Raw genomic sequence first — 15,649 nt, 5'->3', positions numbered from 1 at the left:
AAAAAAAAAAAAAAGGAAACTACAATGCAAACTGCAAAAATAAAAACTTCAAAGATTCCAGAAGACCTATTAACAATGTCAGATATCAGGTACTTTCGTACATTAGCTTTGCCCCCTTTGCTAATCATTTTGCTAAAAAATGCTTTTAAAGAGTATCTAATTAATTCATCTCCTTCCTTCATTACTGTCAAATCAAGAGATACACAAAAGTTGTTTTCTTAGAACATTCACATATTATTTTCCACTTGAAAACTACTGTTTCCATAGTAACCAGCACTGATGTCACAGAATTTTTGCTGTTCCCATTTAAAGAACACTGAGGCATAAAAATGTTATGAATTTACCTTAATAGATTAAACAAATGTAAAATAGATTACAAATGTATAAGCACAAGGTATTTTTCCCAAAGCTTATCACCAAATATTAAGCAGTTCTTAAAGCATACACTTAAATATAAGTGTACTCTGAGGGAAAAAATTTTCAACTAAAGTTAATTTAAATTAGTTTAAATGAGGATGCAGTTTATGAAGTCAATTTTTAGCTAGTTAAGAGATGCTAGAATAATGGCTCAGGGGACTCTAAGCAACAACACGGAAATTCAGAAAAATTCTACTCAGTGAATCAGCAACAAAGGTTTTTCTCGATTTTCTTCTAAAGTTAAGTCTTGTGGAAAATCTCACCCAAGTCACCCCAGGGGTCTTGCATCTGCTCTTAAGTACTTTTTCTGAGGGGGGGTGGGGAAGATACACTTTTGTTCTGCAGTCCCAGTTTTTGAAAAATCAGAGTACGCAATACTGAAAAAATTTTTAGGGAAGTTATTTATATGCTACAAGAATTCTTACACTTACGCACAGGGGAAAAAAAACGTTCCTTGTCCACTGAAGTACTATTTGAAACTGCCAAAAAAAAAAAAAAAAACGGAACAATCTAAATATTCATGGATAAATAAACCATGAAATAGAAAGCCAAGGGGCGCCTGAGTGGCTCAGTCATTAAACGTCTGCCTTCGGCTCAAGTCATGATCCCAGGGTCCTGGGATCGAGCCCCGCATCGGGCTCCCTGCTCCGCGGGAAGCCTGCTTCTCCCTCTCCCACTCCCCCTGTCTGTGTTCCCTCTCTCGCTGTGTCTCTCTCTGTTAAATAAATAAAAAATCTTAAAAAATAAATAAATAAAAAGAAATAGAAAGCCAAAATTAATGAGTAAGATATAAGTGTGTATACATGGATAAACTTCAAAACCAATGTCGAATGAAAAAAACAAATCAAATCACAAGTACATGCTCTGGGCCACTTACTAAAAATTTTTTAAATACAGCACAATACTGTATGTCATTTATTTTAAAAATACATATAAGGGGGCGCCTGGATGGCTCAGTTGGTTAAGCATCCAACTCTTCATCTCAGCTCAGGTCTTGATCTCAGGGCTGTGAGTTCAAGCCCCACGTTGTGGCTCTACACTGGGTGTGGAGCCTACTTAAAAAAAAAAAGGATACATATTTTATAAGACTATCAAAAAACCAGGAAACATGAATGCCAACTTCAAGATAAGTGTGTGTGTGTGTGTGTGTGTGTGTGTGTGTGTGTGTGTGGTATGTGTAGGGAGGGAAGAAACGAAGAAAAAGATTTTGGGAGAACCCTTCAACTTGTACAGTGACATTTTGTTTCTCTTTAAAAATGATTCAAAACAATTAGGGGAAATACTATGCATTAGATCTAGGCAATGGGCACTTGGACATCTATAATATTTTTCTATCATTTTTATAAGTTTGAAGTATGTTACAATCATTTTTAATGAAGACTTTTAAATTACTTCAGAATTTACTTCCACAGAAAAAGTAACTTCTATTTATTGAATGACTCTGACTTTAGGATAGACACTCTGACAGGAACCCTCTCAACGACCCTGAAACTTAGCAATTATTCCCATTTCAGAGTGAAGAAATACGGACAAAATTTTTTTAAAAAAAGAGGGGCGCCTGGGTGGCTCAGTTGGTTAAGCGACTGCCTTCGGCTCGGGTCGTGATCCCGGGGTCCTGGGATCGAGCCCCACATCGGGCTCCCTGCTCGGCGGGAAGCCTGCTTCTCCCTCTCCCACTCCCCCTGCTTGTGTTCCCTCTCATGCTGTCTCTCTCTCTCTCTCTCTCTGTCAATTAAATAAATAAATAAAATCTTTAAAAAATAAATAAATAAATAAAATTTTTTAAGAAAGAAAATGGAGTATATGCATCAAGATTTCTATCTGGGTTTTTATATTAAGTCCATGCTGTTTCCTCTATACCAAACTTTCAATGTTACAGGGTAATTCTTACAAAAATCACTGTTCCCCAGTGGTATAGCCATGGGAAAGGAGACACAAATCAGTTCATATTTTGAAAAGATTTTATCACTTAAATCCCTGATATCAGTTCATCTATTCTTATAAGTAAAAAATGACACGTACAGTTATGTATGGGCTTAACGAATTTAATTTTGTTTAGTTGGGAGAGGTGAACTGATAAACATCTAATATTTGAGATTTTTAGATCCTTAAAGTCCTGGATTAAACTGGAGTTCTGGAAAAAAAATAGAGTAACCAAAATAATCAAAACTACAGATACCTAAGTCTTCCTTGACAGATCACCAGGAAAAAAAAAAATGTTTGCTATAGCACAGTCAGTCCGTATGTAATTTAATTATGGATCTGAGTTATACTGACAATATTTTTAAAAAATTTTTTTAAAGATTTTATTTATTTATTTGACAGAGAGAGAGATAGTGAGAACAGGAATACAAGCAGGGGGAGTGGGAGAGGGAGAAGCAGGCTTCCTGCCAAGCAGGGAGCCGGATGTGGAACTCGATCCCAGGACCCTGGGATCATGACCTGAGCCGAAGGCAGACACTTAACGACTGAGCCACCCAGGCGCCCTATACTGACAATATTTAATCAGCCAAAACCACACCATAAAACAGTGAGTCCCATGTACACTAAAGCTTAAGAACCAGCTGGGTGGCTTGTTTGGAATACAGACTCTTGGACCTCAACTCCAGAGTTGATTCAGCGGATCAGAAGTGGAGTCCAGGAATCTACATTTGTAACAAGCACCCCACTGACAACCACCAAGGTCATTACTATGCAAGGAGGTTAAAGGACTAGAAGTGGGAGTGCATAAGTCTTTATTCCTTCAACAAACATTCACTGAACACCTACAACATGGTTCTAAGAATTGCAAGATTCACTAATGAACAAATTAAAAAAAAAAAATCCTACCCTTAGGAGTTTATTACATCCTAAAGATGAGGAAATAGAAAACAAATATATGACATAGGCTAGTATTAAGTACTACAAAGAAAAATAAAGCAGGTTAAAGGAAATGAAAACAGGGACTTGCTATTTCATAAAAGAATGATCAGGCAAAGCTTCCCTAATAAGGAAACATTTGAGCAGAGAACTGAAAAGAAGTGGATATCTGGGAGAAGGGGTGAAAACATTATTCATAACTTTCTCACTCTTCGAAATAATTTAATGCATGAAATAATTTTAGGTGTACCTTCTACTATAGAAGAGGGAAAAACAGGGTCTATTCTGGGTTAATAACCACATAATATATCTCTTTAATCCTCAAAATCATTTTGTTGGGTAAACTATGAGTTTCCCTGTTTATATATAAAGGAGGACAATGAGGTTCAGATTAAGCAATTTGCAAGGACATATATTTCCTAAGTAATCAAATCTGTATGCACACTCAGGTCCTAGTCAAATCCATCATCTTCCAACTATGCCAAATGAGCATGTTTGCTGAATAAACTCAGAGCTGAATTGTTACGTGCTCAAGATTTCTAGAAAGCTGGAAAAAAGTACCAAAACCACAATTTGTTTAAATAAATAAAGAGGGGTTTATTTCTCATCTTTATAACAAATCTTGGCATACAGCTATTCTTCCCTCTTTCCAAAAATTTCTTTGTCAAAATTTATTTATGCAGTCAGCAAAGCGTTTATACCATCCCCCAACAGGTGGGAAACAATCTTTTTTCTCTTCATAAGCTTTCTAGAAGGGCAAATTTTAAATTGCAGGCATTTAAAATGAGATACAATAAAATTATATTTGCCCATCTTTGATAAGATATGGATATATAATTTACATGTAAATAAATGTGTAATTCATTGTTTCATACAGTACACCTATACAATCTGTCATGAATAACTGAAGAAGGGCCCCCACCCCACCTACTTCAAGCTAGTAGTAATTAGAGAGCAAGGCATTATACTAGATACTAGAGAAATACAATTTGCTGATGATAATGGTTCTTACTCTCAAGGCTTCAACACAAACAAGTATAAGAGAACAGTAAAGAAAGCGCTATGTTAGATTATTTAGCTAGTGTTATCAATGAAGACATCCTGGAGAAGGCTGCATCTCTGAGCCCTGAAAATCAGATTAAGGCTAACCTTAAAAGTTTAGGCTAAGAATACTGGGCATTATCCTGAGAGCCAAGGAAAATTTTGAGGCAGAGGAGTGACAGGATCAAAGCTGTGCTACAGAGATAAACCAAAAGTGATGAGTAAGAAGTATAATGAGAATCTAAAAACAGGGAAATCAGATATTAAGTAACTAGAAGAGCCTAAGCATAAGGTGAGAAGCCCAAAGTCAGAAGGTGACAGTAAAAATGGGAAGCACTGCATGTGAGAGCTAGCCAATTCTTCAACATCCTTCTCTGAACTAGGCAACAGAAAACACTAAATCATTCCATATTTCTATAAGGAACATATACTTTTCTTATAAGCCTTTATAAAACAACAATGCACTAAATTTCCATTTCCAAAAGTAATTTTGGCAGTTACTCTAAGACTTTCTAACACAGAGATCAGGAATCCATCAAAACCAGAGTAGGTTTCCTTGAATCAGGCAAACCACTGAATCATTCCCTTTTGGCCCCAAAATTAACTCAGTAGTGAGTTAAAGATATTAAATCCATAGAAAAAGCTACTGAAATTTGGGATAACCAGTGAGCAAAGGAGTCATTAATACACACACAGACCCAAGCTTAAATTTAGAATAAGGTTTTTATGACAAATCTCAGGTATCTGCCAAGACTCTGGAAATAAGTTGCTACATTCCATTTTGCCACAACTCTCTACCTCAGATGGCTCATTATAGCAGCACTTTATTTCTTAAAAAAAAAAAAAAAGAAAGAAAATTATTTATTTGAGAGCGTGTGCACACCCCCACCCCCCGCAGGGAGAGAGGGACAAGCAGACTCCCCACTGAGCGTGGAACCTGACAATACGGGGCTCAATCCCAGGACCCTGATATCATGACATGAGCTGAAGTCAGATGCCTAACCAACTGAGCCACCCAGATGCCTCTACAGCAACACTTAAAAAAAAAAAAAAAAAAAAAGAGAGGTATACACTCAAATCCCAAACTTGGCTCAATACAGGCAAAATTCCTACTAAGAGAATAGCTGTAAGAAGAAGGGAACAGTGCAAAACAGACAAACATCCTTCCAAATAGATATATGTGACTAATTTGAAAAACAAAAGGGATAAAAAAGTCAGAGGTTCTCACTATACTCTCTTTTTATCCTTTCTCTAGTTTGGCAACTTTTAAGAGTACACATCAGGATTCCTTGAGGTAGATAAATGCAGATGCTCAAAAAGAGGGGTGAGGGAACACATCTCCATAGTTTTTAAGAAGTCACATTTACAGGTATTCAGAAAGTTTTTCCAGGAATCATCCAGTTATTTAAATCAATTCTTTGCTTGACTTGGCTACAAAAACAGCCCATATTCTCTTTTTATTACACATGCTCTACCACCATTTGATCCTTCAGTTACCTCTATCTAATTGCTTTTAAATACCTTTTAAACAAATTCTTAGAAAGGAGACAAGTGCTTAAACTATTTTGAAAAAACCTTACCAAACACTGCCTTTTTATCTAGAAACAAGTGGTATATCCTACACTCTGCCTCCTAAGACCCACCCACTCTTCAAGGCCTGACAAAGCCCACCCTCCTCCATGAAGTCTTCCTCAGTAACACTAGCACACAAGTAATTCCTACTTGGAAATCATAAACTTAAATGATACACTTTACTGACAAATATGCATAAGGTCTATTTGATCTCCCAACTACATGAAAGTTTATAACAGGGATCTGTTCTACACTTTTCTACACAGGTACTCATTACAAGCAACTGAGAAGCCCTTTCCTAAGGTAGGTGCTCAATATGTCAACTGATAACATCAAGGGAAAAAAGCTAGTTCTTTGTCTAAAAATGGTCTTGTATCAGCCTGCCCTCCTCCACCTCTTTACTCCCAAAGAAAACTAACTTCGTTACCCTGAAGGGGTGATAACTTTGTACACTCAGTACAAGTCAAGTGCTTTTAAAACATTATCTTTTAATCTTAAACTTCCAAAGTAAGTTTTTTTCTTAGTTAAGGAAGCGGAAGCTTGGTGGTGTTGACAATCCGAACCAAGCGCCTAAGCTAGAAGCCTCTACCACACTACGGGGCACCAAAGCAGATACCCATACTCTGCCATTAAAGAGTGAGGAATAAAAAATTTTTCAGGAAGAATTCAAAACAGTTAAAAACAAAACAAAACCCTATGTCACCATACCTAAAAATTCAGAAGAGACCAGCACCAATAAGTTGAAAAGTTACCAATTTAAGAAAAACACTCATACGCAACCATTTTAAATGTTTTTTTCCCAAAAACACAATATTCCCCCCAAAATACCACAAAATTAAAAAGCAAATATGAAAAAGAATTTCTTATGAACAAAAGGACTTTTACAAAGCAGTAAGAAAAACAGAGAAATGGTCCAAGAATATGAAAATGCAATTAATAAAAAGAATTCACATTCAGTTACCATATTAAAATTTAAACATCAACTGTAATGAAAGAAATACAACAGTAAGGGCGCCTGGGTGGCTCAGTTGGTTAAGCGACTGCCTTCGGCTCAGGTCATGATCCTGGAGTCCCTGGATCGAGTCCCGCATCGGGCTCCCTGCTCAGCGGGGAGTCTGCTTCTCCCTCTGACCCTCCCCCTCTCATGCTCTCTCTCTCTCTCTCATTCTCTCTCTCAAATAAATAAATAAAATCTTTAAAAAAAATAAAAAAATAAAAAAATAAAATAAAAAAAAAAAAAAGAAATACAACAGTAAGATCCTTTACCTATGTGTTGGCATTTGTTTTTAAATAACACCACCCACTTGTGAACAAAAGTATTCGCAAACAAGTACAAACCTAACCCAAACGAACACAGAATAAATCAGAACTTTCTGAATGGATTTGCTGATGTGTCTTCAATATTGAAAAGTATAGGTGGTTCAACCCAGAAATATACTTTTAAGACCTTATCCTAAAGGTCAAGATTTATCTACAAAGATGTTTAGCCAGCATTATTCACAAGAAATAACCCCATATCTAGAAGGAGGATTAGTTTAGTACTACAATGCCATTTTAAAAATCATGTTGTAGACATTATTTAATCACACAGGGAAATACAATATGAATGAAAAAGTTAAGTTACAAAATTACAGTAAGATCCCAATTTAGAAAAAATTAAATTATGCATTAAAAAAGGGTATATACTAAAAGACGTATACCAGAATGCTAACAGTGCTTACCACTAGTTGATATGATTTTTACTTTCTTCTTTATTTGTATTTTCCAAAGTATCTACAAAGATTTACTGCTTTTGAAATTTAAAAAAGAAAAATTAAAACTTTTACAAGGTATAAATTACCCATGACTTATATTAAAGAGCCATGATCACAAGCTCTAATCAATCACAAGTTTAGCTGTAATTTAAAGGCAGTAAATTTCTATCTTAATATCTAATTGTAAGACTTTTGGCATCAACAACATTGTTCAACCTTTCCGAGAACTTCTAGCCTACACTTCAGAATTTGCGAAACAATACCCAAGGCCACTGCCATTCTCCTGCAATAAAAAGCCTCTCAACTCTAAACAAAAACTCCACAAGATCATATTGTAGTATCTATTTTAAAATTAAAGTGCTGGAGCGCCTGGGTGGCTTCAGTCGTTAAGTATCTGCCTTGGGCTCAGGTCATGATCCCAGGGTCCTGGGAGCCCCACATCCGGCTCCCTGCTCAGCCAGGAGCCTGCTTCTCCCTCTCCCGCTCCCCCTGCTTGTGTTCCCTCTCTTGCTGTGTCTCTCTCTCTCTGTGTCAAATAAATAAATCTTTAAAAAAAAAAATTAAAGTGCTGATGAAAAGAGCAATTTCTGAAGATGTGATTAATAACTTACGTTCAAAAAAATCTAACAAGGGTATTCGTGTCAGTTTCTCTACAATTTACTTCAAAAACAACTCACCCCCCCTTTCTGATAAAAGTAAACTTAATCCAAGTTTTAATATCTCATAAACCCATTCATTCAAATATGAAATGAGCTCATTTAGCATGCCAATTCCATCCCCCTTTTAAAAGAGTCTCGTGGGGCGCCTGGGTGGCTCAGTCGTTAAGCGTCTGCCTTCGGCTCAGGTCATGATCCCAGGGTCCTGGGATCTAGCCCCGCATCGGGCTCTCTGCTCAGCAGGTAGCCTGCTTCTCCCTCTCCCACTCCCCCTGCTTGTGTTCCCTCTCTAGCTGTGGGTCTCTGTCTGTCAAATAAATAAAATCTTTAAAAAAAAAAAAAAAAAGTTTCGTTATAGAAGGCTTTAAGGTTTCTAAAGTGCCTTCAAAGATTATCTATTTAATAATCAAAAAAAAGAAAAAAACAAAAACCTTTAAGTTTGCTAAGGCAGATATTACCTACCAGGAAGGAAAAAATGTTATTACAGAGCTAGTATTATAATCCAAGCCTCCATTCTAATTCCATTCTGAAGATCATAGTAAGTTTATAGAATTCAAAAGTTAAAATATATCCTAATCACTATTCATGACTCTAAATGATTACATGTAGGGGGAAAAAAGCTTTTAATGGGATTCACAATTTGTGGGGGGAAAAGCTTTTAATGGGATTCACAATTTGTGTATTTTCAAGTCAATCATTCTTTAGGCATTTTTGCACAAAACAGACCCTAGTTAGATTCTGCACATTTACTATCTGAAAAGTAAATGCACTCTACTTGAAAACTGCCATGACCTTAAGAAATTACTTCATATTGAATCCTATATTAAAAATAAACAATTTCAGAAGATTATTTTGCTATGACTGATTCTCTAAAGCGCAAGTTTATTAAAATGGGAAGCTGGTGAAAAGTATGAATGTATATTTTTATCTTATAAAAACTGAACAAAGGTTTTTCAAGTCGTGTATTTTGAAACTTAAAACTTTTTGTTCAAAATAACTACACATTATAGCAATACTACCATCAACAGAATGTCTGCCACTGGGTTAGGCACTTTTTTCACATTTAGTACTTGCAATATCCCTAATCATGAACACATTATCAGCATTTTACAGGTAAAGTTAAAAATTTACCTACCACCTCTGCCCAAACTAAACCTTTGTCCACAGTGCAGGAAAAAAAAATTAGAAGAAACTGATTGCAAATATACACATGTGTATATAACAGCATAAGTAGCCAAATAGGCACATTCTTACATAAGCATTACAGTCTCTTACACAGGCAGCTTTACAATTTATAAAACATTTGTACCTATCACTGCCACTGTTGTTTGTTTCCCACAACAGTCCTATTATGCGATTACTATCACTGCTGTGTGTGAGGGGTTTCAAGGCTCAGAGAGTTAAGTCAGCTTTTGATTTCCTTTCCTCATTCTTTTCCACTGCATTAACTTACTTCTATATAATTAAAAAAACATTGCCCCCACAATCAGAGCATTATGCAATAAAAGGAGGAAATGTACTATAGACCCTTGATATGCATCCTTCATAAATTACATAGCTCACAAGTTATTAGTTACTGGTTATTTTGACTCTAGTCATAGAAATATAGTTTGTATGAATAATTTTCATTAAGCTGGTACATTACCAAGGAATCCCCTAAATCCTACTTGTACTGGCCGGAAAACTAAACCCCAAATCAGTCAAAAGTGCATACTACCTCCTTGGGAAAACAAAGTACATATATGTTAGTCTTTCATGACTTAACAGTTGCTTCTAATAGATTACCATCTGCCCATAAAACCAACTACCTACAGCTATCTGTCCCACAGTAGATAGAGAGGGTGGTTACTTAAGTACACATTTTACAAAAATCTACCTAAGTTTAGCAAATATGTGTACACCTAAACACACAGAGATATGATTACCAATAACTTGAAAAATCATTTGTAAAATAGTTATCTTGGCTTTACAGTTATTTCATACTTCTTAATGTCCTTAACAAGCAAAATTGTTCTACTTCATGAATTCTACTTCTTTCTACATCTACCTTCTCCCTTCTTACTTGAAAATTTCCCACTCCACTTAGTGACTTGCTCTATCTTTACTTATTAACCGCCCCAATTTCTCATTAGTATGACTTCAGACATCATTCATTCAACAGCTTTACCGAGACATTTCTAATTGTGTATTTGATAATTTTCAATGAAGAAAGGCTCCTACTCTCCTCCAAGTCCACAGCACTAAGACTGCCTCTGAGTAGTTTCTTTGACTGTAGACAAGTTAAAATCACTCCCTCCAATGGGATTCCCTCAAAGGAAGATTTTAAGAGGGGCAAAAAAAAAAAAAGGCAAGATGTTTAAAGCGCTTTATAAAATATCAAGGATTATGCTATTGCCATCATTATTTTCAGGATAGTGGGGGGTTTTTTGGCTATTCATTTTTAAAGCTATAGAGAAAGCACTCAACCATTCTTTCTATAGGAGGGGTGGTGAGTGAAGGAAAGAATGTTAGGGTTCGAAGCCATATGGCCAAGAAAGAATTCTTGAGACATCTTTGGTGCAAAAAGGTGATTTTATTAAATCACAGGGACAGGACCCATGGTTTATTAAAGCACAGGGTCAGGACCCATGGGCAGAAAGAGCTGCACTGAGGTCACGAGGAGTAGCGCATTACATACTTTCAAGTTGGGAAGGGTTAGAGAGAGCGTAAGTTTCTAAGGAATTTTGGAAGCAAGGTTTCCAGGACCTTGAGGGGGCGAGCTACTGTTAGGAAAAGATCATTTATTACTGTCTAATAACCGGAGTCATGAGACCCTTCAGATGTATATCGGTGGTCCATATGCTTGGGGGATGATTGCCAACAAGTATCTTGGGGGTTTAGAGATAAAGGAAATTTCTAAAAGAATTTTTACATGTTAAAGTAGACTTACAGGATCCTGAGGGTCAGGCTAAGACTGCCTTTTGCCCTTAGCAAAGTATTAACATTGAGGCAGTTGAGTCCCTAGAGGAATGTCACTCCGCCTGTTTCAAGGACTTGTCAACGAGCTGTAGGTAGTAAGGAAATTTAATTTCTCTTCTGTCTCTGTTTTCCACGTCAGGAACAGTAAAGGAGAGGAAGAAACTTACATGAGTAATGAATTCATTGGGGGATTAAGTTCAGTGACTCAACATTCACATCTATCGTCCTTAATAACACACCTGGATTTTAAAACACTAAAATGGTCATACAATCAGAATACCATTACACTTAAAAAAAAAAAAAAAGGCTACTTCCCTGCAGCCACCCCAGAAAAAAAACCTCCCTCTGTAAAGCAGTAAATCACCATTACAAAAAAGTTTTAACTTCCAATCCCATTCCTTACATTTGTCTCTTAACCTTGAGAGCCTGCCAAGAGGCTCTGCTTACAATTGTGCGTCAAATAGGTCTTCCAATTGAGCATAAACAGATTTTTAAAATGCAACCACGAACTGAACGGACCACTTTATGTATTCAGAGAGGAGCCACCCATCACCACAAAGGAAATACCAGTGTAAAAATCAGCAATTCGGAGGTTGCAGTATTTAGTATAGCTCACGATCAACCTTGTGCAACCACTACCAACAGAGTGTGTTGTCATGCATCAAAAAAAACCAATACAATTTTATTCTCTAATGAGTATCAGTAAAAGAAGTGATGGAAACATCAAAAAAACCAATACAATTTTATTCTCTAATGAGTATCAATAAAAGAAGTGATGGAAACCACAAAAAAAAAAACGCATCTTGCTAAAGAGTCTCGAAATTGTAAAAATATGCCTTGAACTACAGCATGGAACGAGGTGACAGTCTTCCAGGTACTCTTTAACAACTGCTTAATATCAGACAGATGGAAAAAGGACAATTTTGGAAAAGGTCTAACAATTTCAAGAAAGTTACTTTCATCTGTGAATATTTAAAAACTTTACCCTAAAGTTAAAACACACTGGCAAACTAAAATCGAATCCCAAAATAGGTGCGCCCAACTTAAAGCCAGATTCTCATTTTAACTCACGGTTTATTTTCCCTGTAATAAATACCTCTTTGCTGTATGTAAGACAGCTCTTTCTTCCCCAAATAAAGAATTTCCAAGAGATTTAATCATCCTACAAAGCCATTAAAATACAAGAGTACGTAAGTGCTTTACAAAGATCCTACATTCCTAAAAAGCATAAGGATTTCTCTTAAGAGACACAAAGCACCTTCCTTAGACTAAACTACTAGAGTGGCACCTGACTCACCCCAACTCAATTCAAGTTTACTTATCCAGAAAGCAGAGGGAGACAGAGAGTTCCTTATACACTGTCAAAAATAGCCGAGTCCCTACTCACTCACAGCCTGTTGGCTCTGACTTTAAACACAAATCTTAAGAAGTTCTATTTGGATTTTAACGTCGTATTGAGTGACTACAGAGCAAATGAAAAGGTTTCAGGCAGTCATTTGATAGGTATGGTTATCAAGGGAAGGGATACCTCCAAGAGTGGGGGGGGGGGACACACAAAAACCTGTGAGTAGCAGAATGTTCAATAAATGGCGAGCCCTACGTATCAACTCTTAAGAATCACATCTCAGTGTACCACAAAATAAAAACGATGTTCATAACCATGACTAAGTCATAAAGTTATGCTTCTAGGAAGGCAAGTACATAAATCACTTTGAAAATACATCTAAAACAGTTACCTTAAATATATATAAATAAATAAGTGCAAGAGCGAACACACAACATACACACCCGTAGGGTCCAAAAGATCTAAATCAATCCATCAGCATTCCAAAACTAATTACTTGAGAATTCCAACCAGAAGAAATCTAAGGCAAAACCTCTGGGGGGGGGAAGGGGGGGTATTTTTCTATGTAAACAGTTCTGTCAAGTGCTTTTGTTGGCAAGCAATAATAAAATAAGCTTTATTTCCTGTTCTTTCTCCCGTATCAAAACTCTAGTTTGTCATCACCTCTGACATATGTTCAGCACATCCAAAGGTTACTATGAATGATGCAATATATTTCACGTAAACTTTTCTACTGAAGTTAGTCTTCACGGATAACACCTTATCAAAATGTTTTACATTTCATCTTACAAAACCTTTATCAGACTGTGGAAAGAGAGGAATCTGAAGAACACAAGTTCACATTTAGTGTAGTTTATAAACTCTTATGTATGCCATGGCCGTACTTACCTAACCGTAAGCTTTTACTATTTATAATCCTTTGAAAAACTTTATGCCTTTAAGTACTATCAAAATTCTCAATCAGGATTTCATGCGTTCAATTCACACCAGAGCGAAAGATCAAATGCTGAACTCCTAAAAATAGGGGTGTTATGAGAGGGACACACAACACTCCGCTGCCAAAGCAAACGCGTCTTGGAGGGAGCAGGGGCGCTCCTTGTACACGTACAGTAGCAGCTCACATTCAGCAAAACCGGGGAGCGAAGGATCAGGTGACTTCACACCGCAGACACTTCAGTCTGACCGGGCCTTACTATGCCGTCTGAGTGACTAGTAAACTGCTCACAACCCTAGTTTAACAACTAAATCTGGACTTTCATCCTAGCCACGCGCAACCCGCGCCAATGGGTTCGGGGGCCGAGGAGCCCTAGAACGCGAGCCCCGGGGCACAGCCCTGGCCTGCGGACTGCGGTTCCCTCCTGGAAGGGTGTCTGGAGAGCTTTCCGACCTGGCAGCGAGGTGTCTGCTCCCCCCGCGCGCTCCGCGTCCTCCTCCTCCGTGGGGGCCCACAAAGCTCTGGCCACCCCTACCTCCCTTTCTGACAGAGGAACAGAGAGCAGAGTGCCCGCCAAGAGACAGATCGCCCTGCCGCGTCCGCAGCTCTCCTGCACCTAGCCGCGGCGTCACCGACCTCCCCGCGCCCCAGGTCTGCGACCCCAGCTCAAGGCCGCCCCCTCAGGTCGGGGCGGACGCGGCGGCAGCCACACGGAGGCAGCCACGCGGCGGGCGGGCAGGGGGCCGGGCCGGGCGCAGACGCGCTCGCCGCCCGTTCACCCGACAGCAGCGGGAGCCGCGGCCCCAGGGCCGCCCTTTCAGGCCGCGCGCCGCGGAAGCTCGGCACGCTGCGGGGGCTAGGCCCGGCGGCCGTCAGACGCGGCGGCAGGAGGAGAGCTGAACCAGCCGCGGACGACGACCCCGCCGCCTGCGGCCGGTGTCCGCGGGTCCGAGCGGCCCGCGCCCTCTCCGCACCCGGGCCTTGCGGCCTCCGCTCCCCCGGCGCGTACCTAGGAAGGTCGTGGACGAGACGTGGTTAACCCCGGTGCTTGGGTCGCTAGTCCGCCGCCGGCGCCGCAGCCCCTCGTGCGGCTGCAGCCTCCGCGCTGCCTCGTCCCCCTCCGCCATCTTGTACCGATTTAAAATTAACTCCCCACTGACGTCAAACGCCGCCGCCGCTTTATCAACCTCCCGGGAGCCGGCGGGGCGCCCATGGGTCCTAGCGCCGCCAGTAGCCAGCGCCTCCTTGTCCTCCCCACGCTCTCTCCCCCGTCCCGCCCATCGGCGCCCTCGCTCCGCCTCCGCTCTGCCAACCTCCTTGCCTGCCTGCCCGCCAGTCGCTAGGTTTTCCTGGCCTTCCACTTCTAGAAGGGATTGGGCGGCGCCCCCGCCGCGATCGCCTCGCACCGCACCGCTCTGAGCTCAGTACCACACCCCCTTAGCGCTGAGCCGGTCCGTGTAAACGCAGAAGGGATCTCCAGAGAACCAAGTCCCTCCTTCCCAGTTCAGTAACCCAGTTCTTTTTACTGCTCTTCTTCATAATCGTTAACTCGTGCCCTGCACTTGAGGTTGCTTTCACACGCCTTTCTCTTTTTTATCCCCCACCTTCTCCCCCACAGCTATTTTCCTCCTGCCAGTCTGCCCCCCTCCCAAGCTTTACCTTTTGATCTTTCCTCGTCCAAGTCCCTAATGTTGCTTCCCCTCCGGAGACCATCTTATGGTTTATTTGCAATAGTTCCCATCTGCTTATGAGACCCTCCACCTATCTTCCTGTCTGTGCATACCGTTTCCTGCTCCTAGTACCTGCAGGGACAAGCCAGAAAGCACTGTCATCAGAAAATGAATTGTAGCAGGTCCTTTACCAACTATGATGAACCTTCTTGTGAGAATCCAGTGATATCCTGTAGAAAGTTCAGGTCACTTTTTAAAATAAATACCAGCCTGTGGAAACTTCTGTGAAACACGATCTCTTTTCTTTTGGATTTTTTACCATATCACCAAATGCTATAAAGGACATTAAAAACTCCTTTTCTTGGTAGAGATAGGTGTCCAGGTGTCCAGATTGCTGTCTTGTCCAGGTCTTCTCACAAGTCTAAAAATCACGGCTTTTCATC

General features: G+C 39.6%; 1 protein-coding gene across 3 annotated transcripts in view; it reads right to left on the bottom strand.

Annotated features, from left to right (window-relative positions):
* Positions 1 to 14,699, bottom strand: part of ATL2 (atlastin GTPase 2) — a 59,867-nt gene extending 45,168 nt beyond the window's left edge. For 2 of the 3 annotated variants that reach the window (XM_081796898.1, XM_081796896.1), the window contains exon 1: positions 14,546 to 14,699. In XM_081796898.1, the coding sequence (XP_081653024.1) occupies positions 14,546 to 14,663 (118 nt within the window). In that variant the 5' untranslated portion in view covers positions 14,664 to 14,699. The remainder of the gene's footprint in view (positions 1 to 14,545) is intronic. The other variant, XM_081796897.1, reaches the window with a different exon arrangement.
* Positions 14,700 to 15,649: the final 950 nt, after the last annotated feature.

This window comes from Leptonychotes weddellii, chromosome 10, assembly GCF_054177405.1.
Source record: "Leptonychotes weddellii isolate Sample4059 chromosome 10, ASM5417740v2, whole genome shotgun sequence".
NCBI classification, from domain to species: Eukaryota; Metazoa; Chordata; class Mammalia; order Carnivora; family Phocidae; genus Leptonychotes; species Leptonychotes weddellii.
Note: the sequence above shows the minus strand (reverse complement) of the source record. Positions and strands in the feature narration are given on the sequence as shown.